Source organism: Perognathus longimembris, chromosome 18 (genome assembly GCF_023159225.1).
Source record: "Perognathus longimembris pacificus isolate PPM17 chromosome 18, ASM2315922v1, whole genome shotgun sequence".
Classification (NCBI taxonomy): domain Eukaryota; kingdom Metazoa; phylum Chordata; class Mammalia; order Rodentia; family Heteromyidae; genus Perognathus; species Perognathus longimembris.
In genome coordinates, this window is record NC_063178.1 from 14,576,467 (window position 1) to 14,600,236 (window position 23,770).

The following is a 23,770-nucleotide window of genomic DNA, read 5'->3' on the forward strand; positions in this document are numbered from 1 at the left end:
GTGCAACTGTTTGCTACCCACATGAAACCATGCTTAATAAGCAGTCTGTGAGTTAGCACCCCTAGGCTGGCCTGATGTCTGTATGGTGTCATTCAGTGACCCATGTTCTTTTTTTTTTTTTTTTTTTGGCCAGTCCTGGGCCTTGAACTCAGGGCCTGAGCACTGTCCCTGGCTTCTTTTTGCTCAAGGCTAGCACTCTACCACTTGAACCATAGCGCCACTTCTGGCTGTTTTCTGTATATGTGGTGCTGGGGAATCGAACCCGGGGCCTCATGTATACAGGGCGAGCACTCTTGCCACTAGGCCATATCCCCAGCCCCCATGTTTTTTTTAATGCACATTCAGCTTTACCCTGTAGCTTTTCAAAAGCGCATGACCAGAATTTGCTTTCTCTCAGCATAGTGGAACACCAGGGATGTATCTGAAGACTAGAATACGTACTCTTGTGTTCCATGTACCAATATTTCCAGCTAAAACATAGAGAGAGATTCCTGAATAACAAGGTATGCTCAGTGAGGAACCTTGACCAGAAATGAATTGGCTACTTTGCATGTAAATTAAGAAATACTTCTCATAGAAGTTTTTTGTTTTGTTGTATTCTATTTATTTATTTATTTATTTTTCCAGTCCTTGGGGCTTGAACTGAGTGCCTGTATACTCTGCCTGAATCTATTTGTGATCAAGGCTAGCACTCTACCACTTAAGCCACAGTGCCACTTAGGCTTTTTCCAGGTCGTTTTTTTGGAGATAAAAGTCTCATGGATTTTACTGCCCAGGCTAGCTCAGATCTCAGCCTCCTGAGTAGCTAGGACTGCAGGCATGAGCCCCAAGCACCTGGCTCTTACTATACTTCTATTACCCATGAGTATGTGTTTATTTGTACCTTTCATTTAAAAAAAAAACAAAAAAAAAGAAAAAAAACAACTTGCATTGGGTCTGTAGGAGAGCTAATGACAGGGTAACTTGAATAATTTTCTGTGCCAATTTTCTTTCAAGATGTATTGAATTTCTTCCCTTCTGTGTTTGCATTTTTGGTCTTTTGTGCTTAGAACATTCCCAATGTTTAATTTTGTTCTCTCCCATAGTATTTTGTAATCATGCTTATTATCCTTTCTTTGCATTTTCCTGTGTTGTATCCTGTATATGCAGGGACTGTGCCTCTGTTCAGTGCTACTATCTCTACTTCCCTGGGTTGCTTCAGACACACAGACAGACACACACCCTATATACATCTGTTTCTTTCACCAATATCTCAGTCTTCACCTGTGAAGTACACTGAACAACTGTAGCAGACTTAGAGTTGTGGTTTAAAGGAATGTTTAAGTTGTGTCCCATCACCTGTAAATGCTTGCTTAAGTCAGTCTTTGCTAGATGTTCAAAATCTACACTTCTTTCTTCCTAAGTCACACACATCTCTCGGCCTGTCTTGTAGGTTTATCCATGTGATAGAGTTCTAGGTGATAAAGGAAGAAGATGCATGCCATAAGTTTTAACCAATAAAAATTGTGTACCCCACCATCTATCAGCACTCTTGCACATCACCCCTCTCCTAGTTTGACTAACTAACCTAGACTGCATTAACATGTTGACTTTGGTAGACAGTCACTGAAGCCATGTTCTCCAATGCTGGCACGAATCACATCTGTGTCTGAGGGAGAAAACTTTCCCAATGTCGAAGGAAAATGTTTCTTCCTAATTTACTCTATATTTAGGGTTTATTTATTTTAGAAGCTTGGCTTAATTTATGTTATAACCAACACTGGGTATAGTAATACTAGCCTCACAGATAAGATAATGTACTTAAACCCTTAACAAAAAGGCTTCATGGATAAGTGAAAGTAGTGTGTGTTAGATTTAGGACAAGGTTGAGATTAAGAACCAGTCAGATAACAAGTAAACATGGTTTATAACCTCAAAAGGTAAAACATGAATATTAGCTACTCTAGCATGGTTTTTCCTGGGCAAATGTAAGAACTCCTGAAATCTCACTTCCACAGAGTCTTTTCTTAGGAAATGAGGTTAAGCTTGCCCTGGCCATTTGAATGTTATGGTTTTAACCTTCTACTGCACACATAACCATAACCCTTTTCTGCTGGATTTATTTGCATCATTATCTGCTTTTATATAGTATTCTGTGATGTCACCCTTCATTCAGTAGTATAGGTTTACAAACAGCTCCTGTGCACTATCATGACATGGATTGAATTAAATCAGGCCCAGGGCCAAGGTAGGTATACTTTATACAGATGTTACTAATAAGGGCAGAAGTCCACATCTACTAGGTGAAAAATGATATAAGTAAAATGACAAATCACAATTCCTCCCCCAAAATCTTAAATGTAGTCACAAATCTACCAACAAGAGAGGAGAAATAAAGAAACTATAATTATGGTTTCTTCCACTTAGGGAGGAAAATGAAGATGTTTAAACTTCTCCATCTCTTGGTCAGTGCTTCTTACCAGTCTCTGCTCTGATGCTATCTGAGCATCAGCAATGCCAGGGAATATGTCTGTCCATTGTAGGGACTAATGAGCAGTAAGAAGCTAAGTAGGACATCTGCATTTGAATGCCCCTATTCCAGTAGGACTGGAGTTTGCTGCACTTGTGTCTTAAAGAATTGTGGCTTTATTTCTCAAAAATTAACTTTCATCCATGGCTTTTAAATGCCACCCAAGTCAACATATGTTAAAACTAAGAAAATCCATCAAGATAGAAGGCATCTGTGATCTGTTTATTTTTTAGGTTTTTTATTCTATTGTATACAGGTATTGATCTCTTTGAAAGGAGGAACTTTCAGATACTTTTTATTTGAAATTTTTCCAAGCCAGAAAAAACACTGTGTGGGTAAGATACAGCATGCTGATATTTAGTAAAGAACGAATTAGAGTAGCATGGGTTATAAAAAAAAAAAAAAGAGAACATTAGCTCATGGGAGTCCTGGGTAGGTGAATGTTGTCTTTTGAATTGAGTGAAGTTATATTCTATGTGTCTTGTTTTTTGGGCTTAACCTTGGGGCCTAACTACTATCTCTTGACTTTTTCACTCAAAGCTGGCACTGGAGCCACAGCTCCACTTCCATGTTTGTTTGTTTGTTTGTTTTCCTGGATAATTGGAGATGAGTGTCACTCATATTTTATTTCGGACTCAGGGTCTATATATCCGTTGCCTGAGTAGCTATGATTACAGGCATGGGCCACTAGTATCTGTCTTACGCTATTTTTTATGACGCATGAAAATACATCACATGTCAGTCACTCATTCATTTATGCAACAAGTACTTTTTGCATTGCAGGGAAGTGCTGGACTCCATGCCTGCTGCTGGCATTCCCAGGATGAATGGAACACAATTGCTGATCTCAAGGAACTCTATCTAATGGTAAGAAAAAACAACACAGAAACTAAATATCCTGTGACTTAACTTATAGGAAATGAATGTCCTCCATCACATAATAACATGTAATCCCAACTTAACTTGCCCGTGGGCTGTCACCAAAAACTTTTTAAAAATATTTTCCAGGTTGTTTTGATGTGTTGTGGTCTAAAAAGCTGATGAATGATAAGATTTTACTTCTCAAATGCTCATAATTGAAAGGGAATGGCAAATAAATATATGCCCTAAGAAAAAAAAATCCTATGGGGAGAAAGTATCATCCAATGCAGTTGTTTTAAACTATATTGGAATTCATTCATTCATTCATTCACTTACTCATCCAACAAGTGTGTTAATTAGTTTCAATGTACTATTTCTATACTTGAAAACCCCAAAAGGGCTGGTAACTTGCTCTTTATTAGTTGTGTTCTGAGGCACAGATATGGTTTGTTTTTTTGTGTGTTTCAGAACTGGGGTTTTAACTCTGGGTCTGGTCTCTGACCTTTAGCTCCACATCCGGCTTTGTTGTTTGTGTGTGCTGGTTCTGGAACCTGAACTCATGGCCTAGGTGCTTTCCCTGAGCTTTTTTTTTTTTGTTCAGGGCTGGCATTCTACCACTGGAATCACAGCCCTACTTCTGGATTTTTGGTAGTTAAAATTGGAGATAAGAGTCTCATGGATTTTTTTTTCCCCCAGCCTAGGCTGGCTTCAAACAGCGATCCTCCTCAGACCTCAGCCTCCTGAGTAGCTAGGGTTCCAGGCATGGTATGCCCAGGACAGCCCTTATCTTAAACTGCCACTTCTTAGCTCCTCACTTTCATATGTGTGTGTGTGTGTGTGTGTGTGTGTGTGTGTTGTGTGTGTGTTTTAAAGTGGCCATTCCCCTTTTAAATAATTGCCACCCCATACTTCAGTGCCTCTAACATTTAGTAAGATGTAAACAAAAATGGCATTCGCATGGCAGGTTAAGAAAACCAGTGGCACTTTGGCGATGCCTAACTTTCTAAGCCTGCCTCAAACTGCTGTGTGGTGGCCACAGGTTTACGAGAGATAGCTGATTCTGAGAGGAGGGGGAGGGGGGAAGGTGTCTACATCACAGTAAAATACGGTAGGAGTGGCAATTGAAAGGCATCGCCTATATTCCAGATTATACAACCCTTGTCCGAAAGTAGGAGACGAGAGATTTCCACTAAAGTCAACGCTGTCAAAAGAAGATGCGTCCTGTGATACTAAAAATAATAATTTTTTTTAAAAAACCACCAGGTGTATCTGATCAGGAAGTTAGGATCTAAAGCAAAGGTTTATTCTGTCCCAAACGTCAAACTAGGATTTCTCAGCCCTCCCTATAGAGAAAGCCCGGTTCTGCCGGCAGAGAAAGCTACTTGGTGGAGATAAAGAGCACCGGGAGTCAAGAAGGAAAATCTGGGGGGGACTCAGGCTGGGGGTGAGGGGTGGGGTCCGGTCCTTCCTTAAGGCATCGGCCCCAGTGCCTTCGGGGTTCCTCATTGCAGACAGAACCCAGTGTTTCCAATCGCCCACGAGATTGTTCCTTGAATACATTTGTCACCATCAGCCTGGCCGGCGGCCTCGATCAACGTGCAAACCACCGGGGAGCCGAGTCTCCCCCCCCCCCCCCCCCCCCCGGGCCGGCCTTCCCGGGCGCCGCCAGCCGCCAGCGGGCTGCTGGGCCCCGGGTTTGGGGACGGTGGGGAGGTGAGCTGGGCAGCCGGAGCCCGGCGCCACCGCCACGTCCCCCGGGGGGGGGGGGGGGGGCGCCGGGGCCGGAGCTCCGGTGGCTTGGAAAACTTTCCACGGCGGGTGCCCGGGAGGCGGCGGCGGCGGGGACGGGGTGGGAGCCCACGCGGCCCGCGCCTCCCCGAGGAACTTTTGGGGGCTGGTGGATTGCGTGTCACTCTCGCTTTCCGACGCGCGGCGCCTCCCCCGAACCCCCCCTTCCCGGACTCGCCCTCTGCGAGTGAGCTCCCCTCTTCTCCTCCCTCCCTCGGTCTCTCGCTCTCTGTCTTCTCCCCCCCCCCGCCCCCCCACCTCCTTCTCTCGTTCCCTCCCTCCGGACGCCCGCACTTCGCCTCTCCACGCCGCGGGCGGAGAGCCCCCTTTCCCCGCGGAGCCCGCCCGCCGGCCGGCTCCACAACCCATGGACCAGCCGCGTCCCGCGCCCTGAGAGCCCGCGAGGCGCGGCACCCCCCGGGGGGAGGGGCGAAGGAGGAGGGGACCCGCCGCCCGCAGGGCCGCTCGCGGACTGGGGAGGGGAAGCGGACTTTTCTCTCCCCTCCGATTTTCCGCCGATGGTCCGGAGCGACATGTCCAAGTCGCCTCCCTCAGCGGCGGCCGCGGCGCCCGAGGTCCTGAGGGAGCTGCCGGAGACCGGCGCGCCCGGAGCACAGGTAGCGCGAGCGCCGCGCCCTCGGCGGGCTTTGTGAGCCGCCGCGCGCCCCACCTCCGTCCCAGCCCCCGCCGCCGCCGCCGCCGCCGCCCCCTCGCCCGGGCGCCCCCGCCGCCCTCCGCCCCTCGGCCGCCCGCCCGCCCGCCCTGCTCCCCTCCCGGCTTCGGTGTGTGTGTGCTGGGCGGGGAAGGGGAACCCTGCCCCTGGGCGCCGTCCTCCGGTCTGCCTCGGCTTCCATTTTTTTTTTTTCCCCCCCTCAGCTTCTGAAAAGCAAGTGGGAAGGGGCGGGGGGTGGTGGGGGGGGGAGAGAGACCTGCCGGTCCGCCCCGGCGTCTCCCGGGGGGGGGGGGGGCCGCCCCGCTCGCCTCGCCCCAGCCCGGGAGACGCGCATGGAGAGCCATGAACCAGGCGGGCGGACTGGACCTGCTCAAGATCGTGAGTCCTGGGGGGGGGGGGGCTGCGCTGCCCGCGCCCCCTCCGCGGGGCCCCGGGTCCCGCTGGGAGCAGCAGAAGGGAGGGAGGGGGTGGAGGGGTGGGCAGGGGTGCGGTAGGGTGCGGGGCACCCCGGCTCCTAGACCACCTTCCCTGATCTGAGATCCCTGCCAAGGTTTGTCTGGGGACCCCAGCTTCCTTCCACCCCCCCCCCCCCAAGGCGAAAAGCAGCGAGTTGGGAAACAAGAGAAAGTTTTTTTTTTATTGTTGTTGTCTTAATTGCCTTTCATTCTTCCAGAAATGTTAGCCATTTCAAGGAGCTGGGGCATCCCTTCTTCGTCTCCTCTAAAAACGAATAGCGGTTGGGGGGGGTGGGGGGGGTGGGAAGGAAGAAAAAAAGAAATTGTGCCTGGCTGCACCTTGTGAAATAGGAGATAACAGTTGTAGGCGCTGGGCAACGATAAGGTGGCATTGACGTCAGGCTTTGGCAGGGACAGTTGGGGTGACAAACACCTCTAGATCTCGGCGGTAAGGAGACTTAACTTTTATACCAGAGTGGGTAGGAGGTGGGGGAGCACTTTCTCGGAGTCCCGGCTCGGGGCTGGTCGGTGGGAGGCTAGGGTTACATGCACTGCTAGCATCCTTCTGCACGCTTGCCTCCTTTAGCTTTAAATGGTATCGCTGGGTTGACTTCAAGCCCGTGTTTGTTCTGTTGTGAATTGTGACTGTCATGCATGTGTGAGTGTGTAAATAAATACGTGTGCGTACACGCACCATATGCCAGCTAGGGAGAGCATACGGGAGTGGCCCGATTGTGTGGGTGCTGGAGTATGGGTGCAACCCCCGCCCCTCCCCCGTGAAGGTCTGTCTGCACGTGTTTTTCTGCTGTTGTGTTGATGGTGGAAATGAACTGCATGTTGATACTGGAATAATGGCAGTTGTGCGCGGCAGCGCCCCAGTCTCGCTCTGTTGAGCTTTCTTCGATTTAGAGAACTTAAGTTAGATTTCAGAGGGAGGATGATTAGAGGATTTAAAGAACGTATATAATAGGGGATCTGTCTCTTTGGCGGGGTAAAAGAACTAGATTTAATCTGCCTTGAGTAGATCGCTTACCCAATAGTTAAGAGAGCTGACAAAACAAGGCACCTGGTGGCTCAAGCCTGCAATCCTATCTACTCAGGAGGTTGAGATTTGAGGATGGCAGTTCGAAACCAGCCCCTGTAGGAAAGTCCATGAGCCTCTTTTTTTTTTTTTTAAACAAAACAAATTAAAAAAAAACAAACAGTGACAATAAGGAATAAACCAGAGGGGGAAAGAAAATAAAGTAAAAAGAAGTAACTGCAAACAGTATTAAAAAAAACAAAACAAAACAACCCTACTGTGTTCATTTCTTGGAGTTCATTTGGATAGCATCATTTTATATGGTCAGATGAACATAACTGTTGTCGCCAATTAACCACTAAAACCAGGAAGTGGAGCTGTGGCTCTAGTGATAGAGCACACTAGCCTTGAGCCAACAAGTACTCAGACAGCACTCAGACTCTGGCTTCAAGCCCCCCCCCCCCCCCAGTGTAGACAAGTAACTAACCTGCTGATGGAGGATCCGAATTCTGATCCACACAGCTTACATTTGCCTTTATGCCAACGTTTGCCAGCTTAGGTGAGAGTGAAACTGAATTCAGAGGCGTGGTTATTCCAGGGTGGAAGTCTTAGGTGTTGATCCAGTCAGGGATGTTTAGAGTCTCCCCTGCCCACCCCCCCCTTAATGTTCTTTGTGGGGATTTTTTTTTTTTTAAAGATTTTACTGTTATGACCCAAAAAAGTGCCTGAATCATTGGAGATCATCGTTAGGGCAGGCCCCCTCCCCCCAAAGCATGACTGTATTCAGATAAGATGTACTAATTTCTTTGGCAATTTATTATTAAATGGGAGAAGTCATCAAACATCAACTGCAGTTGGTAAGGATTCTAGTGCGAGAAGATAGTTTTCTTCCTTCAAAGGTTTTACCTACCAATAGCTTCAAGTGTGACAAATGTACAGCAGTGGTATGGCCTGGGTATGGCCATGAGGACAGGTTCCCAGTATTCTATTTTGAGGACTTCGGCAGGGCTTCGTAGAAGAGGTGGCATTTGATAAGACATTTGCCAGGTGAATACAGTTTCAACAGCAACTTTGAGATGGAGAGTCACACAGAGAGCACTCGCCAGATTGAAAGGTTGAATCTACAGCACGCATTCAAAACTCCTACTTTGAAAAGTGTGGGAAGCTAGACATTGCATACAATTAGGCATCACACTGACTGGGCAATCTTGGCCACATCTTGGAGAATTCTGAGCATGTGAGTATATAAAATAACCACCCAGCAGGTCCTTTGAGTGCCGAACATTTCAAAGGTCAAGCTTGAACAATTAGGAAATAATTGCATAGAATCAGAGTAGAGGAAGAGAGGAATGGATTTTAGATGTGTATAATTTCAGGTGAGGTTTATTCAACGCTTGCGGCAACATATATTCCCTGACTTTCTCAAATAGAAAACAATTTTACCTAATTGTTTTACCTAAATTGTGTTCCTATTACACCCACTATTGCTTTGTTTACTTTATTATATCTGCTAACTCCTGGCATCAGAGGCTGCCGTGAACACTGGGAATGCCATCCATTGTATCTGGGCAGAACAGAGCTGAGGTAAAACTAAGAGCCTGGCTTTCAAGAAAGAGCAATCCCTCTTTGTTGAGATACTGGGCACTAGTGATTCTATTTAGAAATAGAACATCTAAGTGATCCTTGTGTTTTAAGAATCCTTTTTCCTTCCCCTCAGGATTATATTGCATGCTTTATATAGTTAAAGCAAGAACTATATAGATTCATTTCTTTACACATCTATCCTGGCAAGAAGAATTCTGCAATAATGAGTGCATTTATTTCCCCTTCCTTCTAGAACTCTTCATATTTCTTAAGAATCAATAGCCACCTCACTGGAAATTCTTGAAAAGTTCTGATGTAAGAACCTTGCATTACTTTGGAGGTAACTTATTAAAACAGTTTCAGTGCAAACTTGGGCAGTGTCTACCTACAAAGCCAAACATTCTTGTAGGGCTTTTTCCAAACTTGAGATCGGCAAGGTTCATTACAATAGCCCCCAGCTACCTGTGGTTTCTGAGCTCTTGAACTGTGGCCAGTCTGAACAGACTTCAAAAACTTAACATGCCATAATGACTATAGCACGTCCTGACAATAACATTTGAATTGATCACAGGTTGAAGTGATAATATTTTGAGCCTGTTGAGTTCAATGAGATGCAAATGCAAGGTCATAATTAATCCCCCCCGTTTGCTGTTTGTCTTTTTTTTTTTTTAAAGCAGCATCTAGAAAAATATTTTCTCAGATGACTTGTATTGTACTTTTTTGGGGGGAGGGGCTTTGGTTCTGGACAAAGGCCAGGTGAATGGGACACAGGTGACCAGGGTAAAGAGGAAATAGACAAGAAACATGAGCAATAGTTCAGCCCTTTAGGCCTCAGATTGTAGCTGGCATTTCCAGTCACACCTGAAAATGGACAGCAAGCATAGGCCCTGTTTGTTTTGCACCTAGCAACGGTCCTAGCTGGTTCTACTTCGGCCTGGTTCACCAGCTGCTTTTCAAGTACTGGTCATGGCAATATAGCAAGGGCATTTAGAAAAAAGGGGCACTCATTATCTGCCCTTATCTTTAGAACCAAGTCACCACAGGGTCTTTTTGTTTGTTTGATTTCCTGTTTTTAATACAAACTTCATAGGTCTAAGGTGTAAGTTTAATCTTGCATAGTCTCCAGATGTAGTGGCCATGGAGCTGTGCTTTATATTTTGTTAAAAAAAAAACCAAAAAAACAAAAAACTTTGCTCCTCCTTACAGGTCACTTTCCTTTTAAAGGGCATATGTATTTTGTTGTTGTTGTTCTGGGGTTGCATAGGAAAGATAATTATAAGCATGCCAGTGAGAATTTGTTAATGTTTTACAAATCTGCAGTACAATATGTGAGAGGTCTGCTTTAGCTCCTGTAGTTTTAGATTTATTGTTTTCAGTAAGAACTTTGTTAACCTGTTGCTGTATTTAGCTCCTTTGAATTATATAAAAAGGTAGCTCTGGCCCTTTAAGAAAAGCTGAGCCCTCCTCCTGTTAATCCCTTAGTGGGCAGTAGCACTCTGTAGACTTTGTAGCTCCAAGGCATGTTTCTGTAGAAGACAAATGGCATATAAGATTTTTTAAACCAAAGAGAGAGTTGATTTTGATCTGATTTCTAAAGGGAAAGTCAAAAGGTGAATGGAGGGGGTGAGAATTAGCCTTGCCCTCTTGCCTGAGCTGTGGCCTCCCCATCGAGCCCAGCAGTGCCCACCACACTGAGATCTGAGCCCTGGCTGCTGCCCTTGCAGCTTTGTTCACCCTGCTGAAATATCCAGTTGACAAAGTAACCTCAAGAATGCACTAGGACCCCCTGCTTCAACCATTCGGAAATTGGATTTGAATTCGGAAACCATGACTCCCTATTGGATGAGCTTAAAGACAAATCTGTTTTTGCAAGTATCAAGAAAAGATTTGCACAAGGCTGATAAAAGAGCATGCTGAATTTTGAAGATAGTTTAAATATAATATGTGTGTGTGTATATGTTTTTGCATGCACATCCGTTTGTGCTCTACCACTTGAGCCACAGCTTTTTTTCTTTTCTTTTCTTTTTTGGTAGTTATTTGGTGATAAGATTTTTCACAGGCTTTCCTGCCCAGGCTGGCTTTGAACCTTGAACTTCAGATCTCACTCAGCCTCCTGAGCAGCTAGGATTTTAGGCCTAAGCCACTGAAGCCCAGCTTTAAAACTTTTTGTTGTTGTTTGTTTTAAATAGGAAAATTGAATCTAGAAGTTTCTGAAATCTTAATTTAGTATTTTAGGACAGCTAAAAGAATTTGAGTACCTTGAGTTTTCTTTTCCTCTTCACTGTAGAGACATAATTTGTTTTTATTAAGCTCCATAGAGTTAAGGGAATGTAAACAAAATGGTAGCTTTCTCTAGTTGTTCCAAGTAGGACTTAGGGACCTGCCTGTGCCAGGAAGGAAGTTATGGTGGTGTAACTCCTCTCCCCCATTTCTCCTTTTTCCTACCATTCTAAGGGTTGCCTCTCACAGTGCGTGTCATGTATCTAAAGCTGCTAAACAGTATTTTAAAGATTACATCGTTCATACAAGTAGAAAATTAAGGAAACATTGCTTTATTTCCACATAGTTAACTAAGTATTAGATTTGAATTGTTAACTAAATATTAGGACACTGAATCTTAATTGTGTTTTTTTTTTCCATTTAGAAGATGGTTTGTCTTTCCTTTTTTCTAATTACTTCTGATAAACTATTCTAGTCCTTAATTTTAAGTTGGACTCGGTTTTAGATACTCAATAGCTTTAAGGACACTGGAAGTAGTCTTGATTTTTCACTAATATAGTCTTAAGGTACATAAAAATAGCCTTTTAGCTTCCCAAGTATACTTGAAATTTACTTTTATTTCTCTTGTTGTCACAAAGAATGTTGTCACTCTATAAAATTTACAAGAAGGACAGTTGGAAAGAGAAATTACTGAAATGAGGAAAATTGCACAATTGGGGTATCATTACACAGATTTATTTGGGTTTTAATAAATGCTATGCAACGGGACTAATTTAGCACTTTTTAAAAAGTCACCCCTCAAATCAACCTAGGAGCATACTAGTTGGAGGAGGATGGAAGAAGATGAATATGGTCCAAGTAGATGGTTTGTAACTATGAAGATAGAACAGTGAAACCTGTTGACATTGTTTTTAGAAAGGAAAGGGAAGATGGTGTTGGGGGGGGAGTTTGATAGATTGGAATTTATTATGCATGATATGGAAATTTAAATGGGAAATGCCTTCCTTTTATAACTAATGTAAGCTAAGAAACAAAAATCCTTCAAGTGATTGAAAGATAATGTATATTTTGTTCCTCAGAATTATTACCTGTTTGTTTGGGATTCATTGTGCCATAGGTGTTGTATAAAAGGGTGGTTTAGAACTGTTGAAAATGGACAAATCCATCATGCATTCACCCTGTAAGTAGCTAAGTGTGCCTAAAATAACGTTTGTAAATGATATTCCCAGAGGTCTAGACAGAATTAACTTGCACTTTCAAATGTGTCCATACCCCTCACACCCAGCCCCCCCCTTTTTTTTTGCAAAGCTCAACAGCCTCCCCCTGGGACTGAATATCTCCCTTGTGGCTCTTGTAATGTCTATTGTGTGTTTGTGAGGCAGCTGGCTAGGAAAACATAGTTATCAGGAAAAAGCTGAAGTAAATGATCACCAAATTGTATCAACACACATTTCCACTCATCTCAACAGGATATCTGAAGAAAAAGTGTTAATGGAGTAAGATTATGTTGTCTCTGCTCTGAAAAAATAAATAAGTATGTTTCTTGTGAGATTAAATGGTACGTTTAACCCAATCTGTCTAAAGAAATAATGGCAGGCCTTTCAAGGTAGTAAGTATTTTTCCATATGGAATCACACAGAACTTTTTTCATTTTAGATTTTTTTTCAGTCCGAATTTTAGCCTTCTTAGGCCTTGTGAAGCGTTCTGTCCTTTACACAATAATTGGGAAAGGAAGAGTGTTGATAAAAGAATGTTATTTTTCAACAGTTTACTGAATAATGTTTATGTAAGGGAGAAGAATAAGCTGTGAAGTGAATCTTGTACATTACATTATGAAAGCCGGGCCTAGCTGGTCTTTCCTTTCTAAAAAGTTGAGTTAATTAAATGCCATGGAAACCCATTTGTATTATATAAACCCCTTAGATACTTGGAAGAGAACAAACATATTTAAAGAAAAAATTTGCTTTAATATTATACCACTCTCCGGTTGATTACAGATTCATCTAAATTACTCATAACACAAATGTTTGTAATAGATTCCAGCTTGCCTAAGTGTTGCATATATGATGGTTTATGAAGATAACCTCTAATTGAAACCTTATGAATGCACCCAGTAGCATTTTCAAATTATGAATATAGTGATTAAAAATGGGAAATGGGGTAAATTTTGATATTTGTATAAAGTATCTAGAAGCCTGATGATCGTATTATGTTCCTTAACTCAATCTGTCTCACTTCCAGTTTTCATGTGTTTGTGTGTTCATATGTATTTTGAATCCTTACCACATGCCAGATCTTATTCCAAATGCTCTAAATGCATTATCCTATTTAATATTTAAAATTGCCCTAGGATGTATAATTTTGTTTAATACTTAAATCTTAGTTTTGTTTAGGTTGTTGTTATTTGCCAATCATAGGGCTATGAACTCAGGGCCTGAGCACTGTCCCCTAGCAACTTTTTGCTCAAGGCTAGCACTCTACCACTTGAGCCACAGCGCCACTTCTGGCTTTTTTCTGTTTATGTAGTACTGGAGAATTAAATCCAGGGCTTCGTGCATGCTAGGCAAGCACTCTAGCACATTCCCAGCCCTAATCTCAGTTTTAAGCTAAGAAAAATAATGCTTAAAAGGTTTAAGAAACTGGCTCAAAGTCTGCTATAGGCAGGACTCAAATCTATATGTATTTAACTCTATACCTTAGTGTTGATCTGTTTTTTCACATATATATTAGCATTTAATGTTTATGTAATATTCAATAACTTTATGTTTAGTATTACATATGATTGGTGAGAATAGTGAGTTCCTAGAGCTCTGAATGTGAACTGCAGATATCATAGAAAAAGCCAGTTGATTTGTAGATGTTTGTGCTTGACCCAGTGCTTTATTCAGTCTTTATTTTGTTCTTTAATTTCTTGTTCTTAAATGCTTCCTCTTTTCATTTTCCTTCATTTAAATTTTATTTTTTGTCAGAGGTGGGGCTTGAACTCTGGGCCTGGGTGTAGTCCCTAAGCTCTTCAGCTCAAGGCTAGCGCTCTACCACTTGACCCACAGTGCCACTTCCTCATTTCTTTATTTTCCTTTCTTTTTTGCTGTACTAGGGAAAGGATAGTAGGCAAGCACTATGCCATGCAAGTTTTCTCCCAGTCCCTTTAAATGCCTTTTTTTGGTGTGTGTGGCAGTCTTGGAGCTTGAACTCACTCTTCCTGAGTGTTTTTTCCCAAGGTTAGTGCTCTACCACTTAAGCTCTACCACTTCTAGCATTCTGGTGATTAACTGGAGATAAGAGGCCCATGGACTTTTCGGCCCTGGCTGATTTCGAACCATCATCTTCAAATCTCAGCTTCCTCCGTAGCTAGGATTACAGGCATGAGCCACCAGGGTCTAGTTTAAATGCCTATGTTTAAATGCTTTATCTTCGGTGGCTTTTGCCTCTTGGCTTCTAACTTATTTGCAAATGTTGTAAATTGTTTCATCAGTTATTAAATGCTTTATCTAAAAACTTTTCTCCATAAATGCTAATGATTCTACCATGCTTGCTTTCCAATGATTTCTGTGTAATTGCAATTTATTGTGCATTTACAACTTGTCTTATTATATAGAAGCTTGGATTCTCACTGTGCAAAGGTCTAATAATTGTTCTCCTCTTTCCTTTATTTTCTTTGTAGTCCTATGGAAAAGGAGCCAGAAGGAAGAACAGGTTTAAAGGATCCGATGGAAGTACTTCCTCTGATACTACCTCAAATAGTTTCGTTCGTCAGGTAGGAAAGCAGTTCCATTTATGGTTTCCAGAAGTATATTTAAGATGAAATGCATTTTTTAAAGTAGTATTAAATTCTCATTCTTAAGGTCCACGTAGTATTGTTTATCTTGAACTTTTAAGCGAACATTGTACGGTTTTATGTCCTAATGAAAATATTTATATTTTAAGTGAAAGTTTGGGGGATAATTACATTCCTTTCCTGGCAGGTCGAGGAATGTCAAGGATAGAATTCACTACCATGGGTGTCTTTATAGCAGAGTAACAGAAATGCTGTGGGAATGGTTACCAATTATTGTTTTGGGGTGGTTCTTTGGAGAATGAGGTTGAAATATGGTTGTTTTTCTTGCCTGAGTTTTCTTCTTTGTCTTCATTTTTGGATTTCAGTAGAGCCAAGCACATGGTCTTGCAGTGGTTGACATTTTCAAAGTAAAAGTAGTGATTGAAAATAATTGGCTATGTGGGGAGACAAAGCCATTGTCTTTATTTCTGTTACGCTGTGGTATATTCCTGGGACTGTCCCCTAAACACATGTGTCAAGTTCACTCACACAACAGATAAACACTCTTTTTATGGTACCAGAAGGGCCTTCGAGTCCCAGAGGACCATACAGGCAGCCAGTTTCTAGGGGCTGTGGTGATCTGTGAAGTCTCAGGAGATGCATAAATGTATCTTGACCTCTTTCCTCATTGGGGAGGGGAGAGGAGGGGAGAGTTGAAGGGAACCTGCTTTCTTGACTAAATGACAACCATTTCTGGCCAATGCGCTCATCAATTATTTCCTTTATGTGACTCTGGCTTTCTCTCTTTCTCTTTCTCTGCTGTGCTGGTACTCAGAGCCTCATGCTCTTGATTGACTTCACTCAAGGCTGGTACTTGCCCACTTAAGCCACACTTCACTTTTGTGTCGTCTTAGTTTTTGTGATTAATTAGAGATGAGAGTATCACAGGCTTTTGCACTCGGGCTGCCTTTGAACTGGGATCCTCAGTTCTCAGCCTCCTAAGTAGGATGACAGGTATGATCCTGTAATAACTTTTTATTGGCGACAACTCATTCTCTGGAACTGGAGAATTTTTCACCTGGGAAGGCTGCCTGAATGGGACATTCTTTTGGATGTCACTTTCCCAAATTGCTTTTGTGGGTTCTTCATCAGGGCATTAGTTTGTTGCCAGAAGTGTCTGATAAATCTTTTTTTGACTTTTGGGTTTACTGGCGGGGGGTGGGGGTGTTCTACTTCTATCTCTCCCTATCTTTATTGAGTCTGTTGATGGGCCTCATCACTCTTCCATCCATATTCACAGCTGGATATACCTGTGTGTTCTGTTCCTGCCTGTTCACTGCTCTGTACACTTGTTTTTGTATAAACAGAGCTCTTCCTAGTCACCAGTTCCCCCATAGCTGCTGAGAACCCCAGTAATATGTCTGAGGAACTTTTAGACAAGTGGAACAATGTTGGTCTTGGTCTATGTAGATTGTTTTGGTTGCAGGAAAAGCTAGATGATGAGAATGAGTGAAGAAGGAGATTTGTTTGCTAAGAATTATTGACAATGAAAAGATGAAGCAAGAGGTACCCTCTTACAGCAATATGCTGATGACTTTCCTGGGCAAAGGGTTCTGGGAAGAGTGTGAGAGGTACCAAGGGCATGTGTGTTGTGGTCTGATGGGCCCCCAGGCACAACAGGTGTCATAATCCTGGGGTAAGTCTAGGGCTTTGGGGAAGTCTGTCAAAGGAAGCCACCCAGGATCTTTGCCATTTTAGCATTCATATTTCTTTTGCCTCTGAGACAAAGGAATTGCACTTGGACAATCTAACCTCTGTGATTTTGACTTATATCCAGGCTGAATTTTGAAGGATGTAGAGAAGTAAAGATTAAGTTTCTTGGTCCAAAAGCTCTGGCAAATAAACAATGCCAGGCAGCTGGCTGACATGGCATGAATTGGAAGCAGAGGTGTTTGAAGATAGTAAGACACAGTTAATGGCACAGATCCACTGTTGATTATGTGAGTTCTTCAAAAATCTCATCGAGCCGAGGCACTGGTGGTTCATGCCTCTACTCCTAGCAATGGCAACTCATGAGGCTGAGATCTAAGGATCAGGGTTCAAAGCCAACCCAGGCAGGAAAGTCACTCTTATCTTCAATTAACCACCCCAAAGTCAGAAGTAGAGCTTTGGCTCAAGTGGTAGAGAGCCATTCTTGAGCAAAAAAAAAAAAAAAAAAAAAAAAGGCTAAGAGATCTGGGTTCCAGTGATTCACACCTGCAATCCTTGCTACTTAGGAAGCTGACCATCAAGGATTGTGGTTTGAAGTCAGCCAGAGCAGAAAAGTCCCTGTGAGACTCTTTATCTCTAATTAACCACTCTGAAACTGGAGGCAGGGACTGGGAATGTGGCCTAGTGGTAGAGTGCTTGCCTAGCATGCTTGAAGCCCTGGGTTTGATTCCTCAGCACCACATATACAGAAAAATCCAGAAGGGGCACTGTGGCTAAAGTGGTAGAGTGCTAGCCTTGAGCAAAAAGAAGCCAGGGGCAGTGCACTGGCCCTGAGTTCAAGCCCCAGGACTGGCAAAAAACCAAACCAAAACAAAACAAAAAAAAAAACCCAAAACAAAAAAACAGGAAGCAGAGCTGTGATTCAAAGGGGTAGAGCTCTAGCCTTGAGAAAAAGAGCTCAGGGACAGCACCCAGATCCTGAGTTCAAGCCCCATGAATAACAAAACAAAAACCCAAAATGCTAAGGGACAGTACCCACACCTTCACTTCAGCATCTTTAGGAAGAATGCATGCAAAGATAGGAAGTCACCTGCTTTTTGACTTCATTACTTATACAAAAGTAAGATTATCAGTGTTACAATTTTTCACTAGACATTAGGATTTTTGTGTGTGTGGTACAAGGATTTGAACTCCGAGCCTCCTGCTTGTTCTGCTAGTACTATTACCACTTGAGCCATACCTCCAGGTTGGATATTTGCTTGTTACTTTGGAGCTGGAGTCTAGCAAATTTTTCTGCCCATGTTGGCCTTGAACTGAGATATTCTGCATTTCAGTCTCCTGAGCAACTAGGATTATAAGTGTTAGCCACCTGTTCTTGGTTATATGAGCATTTTTTGCTTTGGTGCCGATCCTGGGGCTTGAACTCAGAGCCTGAGTGCTGCCCCTGAGGTTTTTTGCTCAAGGCTTGTGCTGTACCATTTGAGCCATAGCTCCACTTCAGGCTTTTTAAAAAAAGTAGTAGTTTATTGAAGATAAGTATTTTATGGGCATTCCTGCCTGGGCTGGCTTTGACCCTCAAACCTCAAGTCTCAGTCTTCTGAGGAGTTAGGATTACAAGCATGAACCACTAGCACCTGGTGATTGTATGAGAATTTTTAAAACCAACTTTCTCATTTTCTATCAAAAGTTGCTCCAGTTTCTGTTTGTGTTACCATTTCAGCCATATTCCACCATACTTGTTCGTGATGAAGTAAATTGGAGTTGGAAGAATATAAAATTAAAAAAACATAATTTTTGTGTTATTTTTTTTTCTGAAAACCTCCCTGCTTTATCAAAAAGATAAGCAGAAATGGGCTTGAGCATGCAGCCTATGTTTGTTTGTGGGTTTTTTGATATGTGCGCTGGTTCAGGGGACTGAATTAAGGGCCCGAGGGTTGTCTCTGAGCATATTTTATTTTTGATCAAGGCTAGCATTCTACCACTTGAGCCATAGCACCATTTCCATTTTTTTGGTGGTTAATTGGAGATAAGAGTCTCACAGACTTTTCTGCTTGGGCTGGCTTTGAACCATAACCCTCAGATCTCAGCCTCCTGAGTAATTAAGTTTATAGGCATGAGCCAACGGCACCAGGGCTGTTGGTTTGTTGCTGATGTGGTCCCGGGACGGCTCATATTGACAGTGAGGTGACCTTGGGCACATACACAAAACCTGGCTTTAGGTTAGGCTCCTATGGAGCCATTTCCAGGCTGTTGAGGCCTTTGTTTTATAAGTAGATATTTTCATTTTAACCAATGCTATGGAGTGCTAACACATAACTTTGAGGCACTATAAATACAATTCATAGATTCTGTTGTTCAGATTGTTTATGTACTAAAAAGTATTTCTGCATAAAGCTATGATTTACCTTGGACTATTATGTAGATAACTACAGATACCAGAGTCATCTTTGATTATAGTTGCAACTCTGTCTTTGGCTTTGTGTTATGAGCAGAAGCATGAATGAGAAGACTTGATCATTATAGTAACCCTGCAAAAACTACAGTCCTTAAGCACTTTGCATTTAGTACTTTGCATAAACTAATAGCCTGTTAGGTGGATCAAGTTTTCTTATAACTTTAGAGCTTTCCTCCCAACTTTATTAAAAAGAAAAGGGAAAATCCCTAAGTTCTGTTGAGTAGAAGCAGCAGTCCCTATGTGGATAAATTTGAGGTGTGTGTGTGTGTGTGTGTGTGTGTGTGTGTGTGTGTGTGTTTTGTGTTGTCATAGGGTTTGAACTAAGGGCTTAGGTGCTTTCCCTGAGACTTTGCTTTGTTCAAGGCTAGCATTGTACCACTGGAGCCACAGCTCCACTTGTAGCTTTTTTTTGTGGGTGGGGGGTGGTTAATGGGAGATGAGTCTCACAGACTTTCCTGCCTGGTCTGTCTTGGGATCTCATACTCATATCTTACCCTCTTTAGTAGCTTAGGATTACAGGAGTGAGCCACTGGCACCCAGAGGATAAATCAGTTTACTGGAAGGAAGTAGGTGGGATAAACAGCAGCAAGGCTGGCCTGGCATTGAAGGGTAGAACATTTGTGCTGTTCTTTTCCAGCAATTGTGCAAGAACTGTTAACTGTACGAATTCTTTGATATTGCCAAGGTCAGGAAAACTATGTACATCTGCAAATAATGTCCTGGACATCACTGTTAAGGCAACTCTGTTGGGGGTGGAGGGGAGGCAGTGTTCTTATTTATACTGATCTCTCTCTCTTTCTCTTTCCCTCCTTTCCTTCCTTTCCTCTTTCCTCGCAGCTTCTATTTCTTCTTTTCTTCTCTTAAAGTCATGTGGTCTCTCTGGCTACCCTGATGTACCTGGCAGTTTTCCTAAGAAGAACACCAAATGCTAAGGAGAAAACTTGCCAGTTTTGCTTTATTTTGATGATTTTCCAGCATGGCCACTTTTCATTCGGAGCCTACTGTCATCTGAGCTCTCCTATACTGCCTTGCCATGTATGGCCAGCACTTGCCAACTGTTTATGGTGATGGTTTGGCTGCATCCCTGTGCTGCAGAGAGCAGTGACCTATGTGTTGAATAGTGGAATCTGAGAGCTCAATATTGCTTTTTTGGAATTTTCAGGTCTACTTATTCTGTGTGGGAAAGCAGGGAAGAACTCCTCAGCAGCTGATGGGGGGGTTGCTCACCGACATATGTTGTGGTTGTAGCGAAATAATCATGTAGCTTCTATGGGCTTCCAGAATACAAATCAGGATGACAAAATGGAATGAACCAAATATTTCACAGAAGGCTGCCTGACACTTTGAGAACATGGTATTCTAAACAAATTCCACCGTCTCCCAGTACCATGTTCTGCTGTGTTTGGGGATCTTTTATATTAGATCGGATTGGCTTTAAATATGAACAATTAATCACAGCGACACACAGTCTATTTTTTAGTTTTGTTTTGCAAAGGCAGATTAAACTGTGATAATGATTTCAGACTCCAGGCCTGTGTAGACTGATATGTTTAAGGTTGGATAAATCTTTCAGCCCTTAAATACTGGCGTGTTGCCTTCTTAGACTGAATTTGTCACAAACATAACTATAAATAATAAAGTAGTAGATTTATTGCCGCTGCGATTTCCTGTAAATGTCTTTCTATCTTTCTAGACATTCACGTGGGTTTTGTGGATGGCAGAATCTGTTTTGTGTTCTCTCAAGAACTCTTTATAAAATACGTCAATGTAAAAATGTTTACCTTTTTAATGAAGAAGTTCACTGTTAATGGTATTTTACAAAGAATATTTTACTTGTTTTTTTTTTCTGCCTTTAGGAGATGTACCTTAGACATTATTAAATTAAAATTTAGAATGTGTGCTTTAACAGTAATTAGATTTAACTGCATCTATGTGAACATAATTTTTGTAGGAGTACAGGGATGTGGGTGTATACAAAATCCTCATTAGAGTTGGTTTTATGTATTTGGAATGACAATCCTGTCATGAATTGAGTTCTTTATTTTGTAGGTTAAATATGTGTCGGGGAGGGAAAAATCTTTGCATACCTCCCCTCTGTACTGGGATAAATATATCACTTTAAAACCAAGAATTATTTTTGCAGGTGATTTTTATTTTCTTAGACTCACAGATTGTTTGGAATTATACTTTCCATCGAGGCCCTGTTTCCTTCTATTTTTAATCATTGTCTGTTTGGTTAAGCCATGTGAAGTCGTAGAATTCCCACACAGTGATTATTAAATTATTAACTTTACTATTCCTATGAGAATAATTTAAAACTTTTCCAGATAGTCTCACATAGAGCAACTAGTAAGTGTGGCTAGCAAAAGTTTCACTAAACACTGAACTGACCACAAAGGGCATGTTTCCGTTAAATTCTAAACTATTTGGACTCTTGCTGAAGATCAGTTACTTGTCTGAATTATTCATGTATTTTTTTTCAGGTGAGCTTGAGGTACTAATGTAGTAGGATCTGGAGGTAGTTCTGTCTTCTCTACCTGACAATATTGTGATTCCTGTCCCTGATGGAAATCTTTACCTCAGATGGTTGTCAATTATGTTCATTTTTTGAGATTATTTTCGGGGACTTATGTCTAAAAACATGGTCAGTATGGTTTAGTTCAACAACTTCAGTATTGAAAATTTGTCTCTCTGTCCTTCCACACCTGGGACCGCACACCTATGTTTTATGGTGCAGATATGGAATGGGGAAAAAAGACCCTGATGTTCTCCTTCCTCTTTTCGTGGGTCTCAGATAATTTTTCCAAGCTTGAGAATCAAGGAATGGAAAGACAATGGTCACAGGGAAACTAAAGAACCTTTGCTGAGTCTTTCATAGACTTATATTGGGGAACATGTTTATTTGGGAACTTCCTGAAAGCTTTTCCACTGATCATTCATCTATGTTGTGTTTTAGAGAATTCTCTTTGGTGTGGGGCTTTGGGGCTTTGCATCTCTTCATCATCCTTAGTGCTCTTAGCATAAGAAAGTTCCCAGTCCTCATTCCTTCTCTTTCTTTATAGCTGTCATAAGAGAGCCTGGAGAAAGTTGCCTGTTAGGGCTTCTGTGCTCTGACCCTGCATTCTCCTCTCCACCGGTCCTAAGTGTCTGGGTCCTGACACCTCAGAAACTTCTCTGTCTTGGAAAGTCCTAACATCTTTGAATCATGGTTCTTATCTTCCGGATGTGACCTTGACTCTCATTCATGCACCTGTGCCCCTTACCATGGAATGATGTGTTGATTTCTCTTTGGTCAAGGTATTATATCTAAAAACCCCACAGTGGCATATTACCTTTATTAGGAGTATATAGAGAAAAAGCCACCCTGATGGCTCCAGCCATAGAGGTAACTCTGTCATAATGTTGCAGGCGTAGGGTCTGAGATCAAGGTAACAGCAAACATTCCTTCTGAGGGCAGAGGAGGACAGTCTGTTCCAGGCCTTTCTCATTGGTTTCCAGATGGCCACTTGCATCTCCACCTGGCCTTGAATCCAAATTTCCCCCATATCTAAGGACACCAGTCATTTGACATATGGTCCACACTAGTGAATCCATGTGAAATGATGACTTAGCTCCAAATTTCCTTTAGTTCTTGGTCCTGGAACCAGAACATAATTGGGGAGACCCTATACAACTTTTAAGAGATAATGATTGTTCCAATGAACTTCATATAGAATAATTTTTGTTTCCTTATAGCTCAAGTATCTAGTATGAAAGTAGATGGATACCAGAAAACATTGAACAAAAAGCTATCCATCAGAAAATAAGAAACAAGCCACTTTCTAGAAAAGAATAGAACTAAAGAGGAATTCCCTTATCTCTGCCTCAGTAGATTCATACAGACATGGAATGACTTCATATATTTTTATGGATTTTTATAAGTCAAGTACTTAGTAAGTTTATTAAATTCAATCAATACCTTAGTTAAAAGTCCAGTTTAATATTCTTGTTTGATTTTTTTCACTGTTATTATAAAGGTAATGTACAGAGGTATTACAGTTACATCATTCAGGTAAAGAGTACATTTCTGTTTGGACAATGTCACCCCTCCCCTGGCTCTCTCCCAGTTTTTCTCTGGTCTCCACCCACAAGTTGTACAGCTCATTTTCAACCTAGTGTCTAGCGAGTACCACTGCTGCATTTGTTGACCCTGTGTGTCTCCATTTCTGTTTCCCCGCTTGCCTTCTCAAAGATAGATGAACAAGACCAATGTTTCCATTTCCTGGAGTTTTTGATAAATATTATTTTATATGATCAGATCGAATTTTTATTTAGACTTCTCCGTGGTGTAAAATCTTTTCTAAGGCCTTGGTAACTTCTAGATAATGACATATCAGAGACTTTTAAAATGTTTGAAAGTCTGAGAGCTATGGAAGATTAAAATCATCAGCACAACCTAGAATGTGGTTCAGCTTTTAGCATAATTTCTCTGGTAGTAAACTATATGTGAACTATTGCAGGTGGGCAATGCATGAATTACTTAGTTTCATTATACTATGAATATGTAAAATAGATATATGTATGAGTATGCATGACTTTTCAGTTTCTCTTTTACCATTTCTTTCCTATATTTACGAAGCAGGTGGTGTGTATGTGTGTGTGTGTGTATGTGTGTGCAAATACACACGTGTGCTTGTGTGCAACAATACTGGAGCTTGAACTCAGAGCCTGGGTGCTGTCTCCGAGCTTTTTTTGCTC

The 23,770-nt window shown here is 42.1% G+C and overlaps 1 protein-coding gene across 6 annotated transcripts in view; it reads left to right on the forward strand.

The window, feature by feature from the left end:
• The first annotated feature begins 5,676 nt into the window (after positions 1–5,676).
• Cacnb2 (calcium voltage-gated channel auxiliary subunit beta 2) overlaps positions 5,677–23,770 on the forward strand; it is a 279,522-nt gene continuing 261,428 nt past the window's right edge. For 3 of the 6 annotated variants that reach the window (XM_048367847.1, XM_048367848.1, XM_048367852.1), the window contains exons 1-2: positions 5,677–5,775; positions 14,776–14,868. In XM_048367847.1, the coding sequence (XP_048223804.1) occupies positions 5,677–5,775; positions 14,776–14,868 (192 nt within the window). Of the gene's footprint in view, positions 5,776–6,118; positions 6,210–14,775; positions 14,869–23,770 lie in introns of those variants that run through there. The other 3 variants (XM_048367849.1, XM_048367850.1, XM_048367855.1) reach the window with 1 other exon arrangement.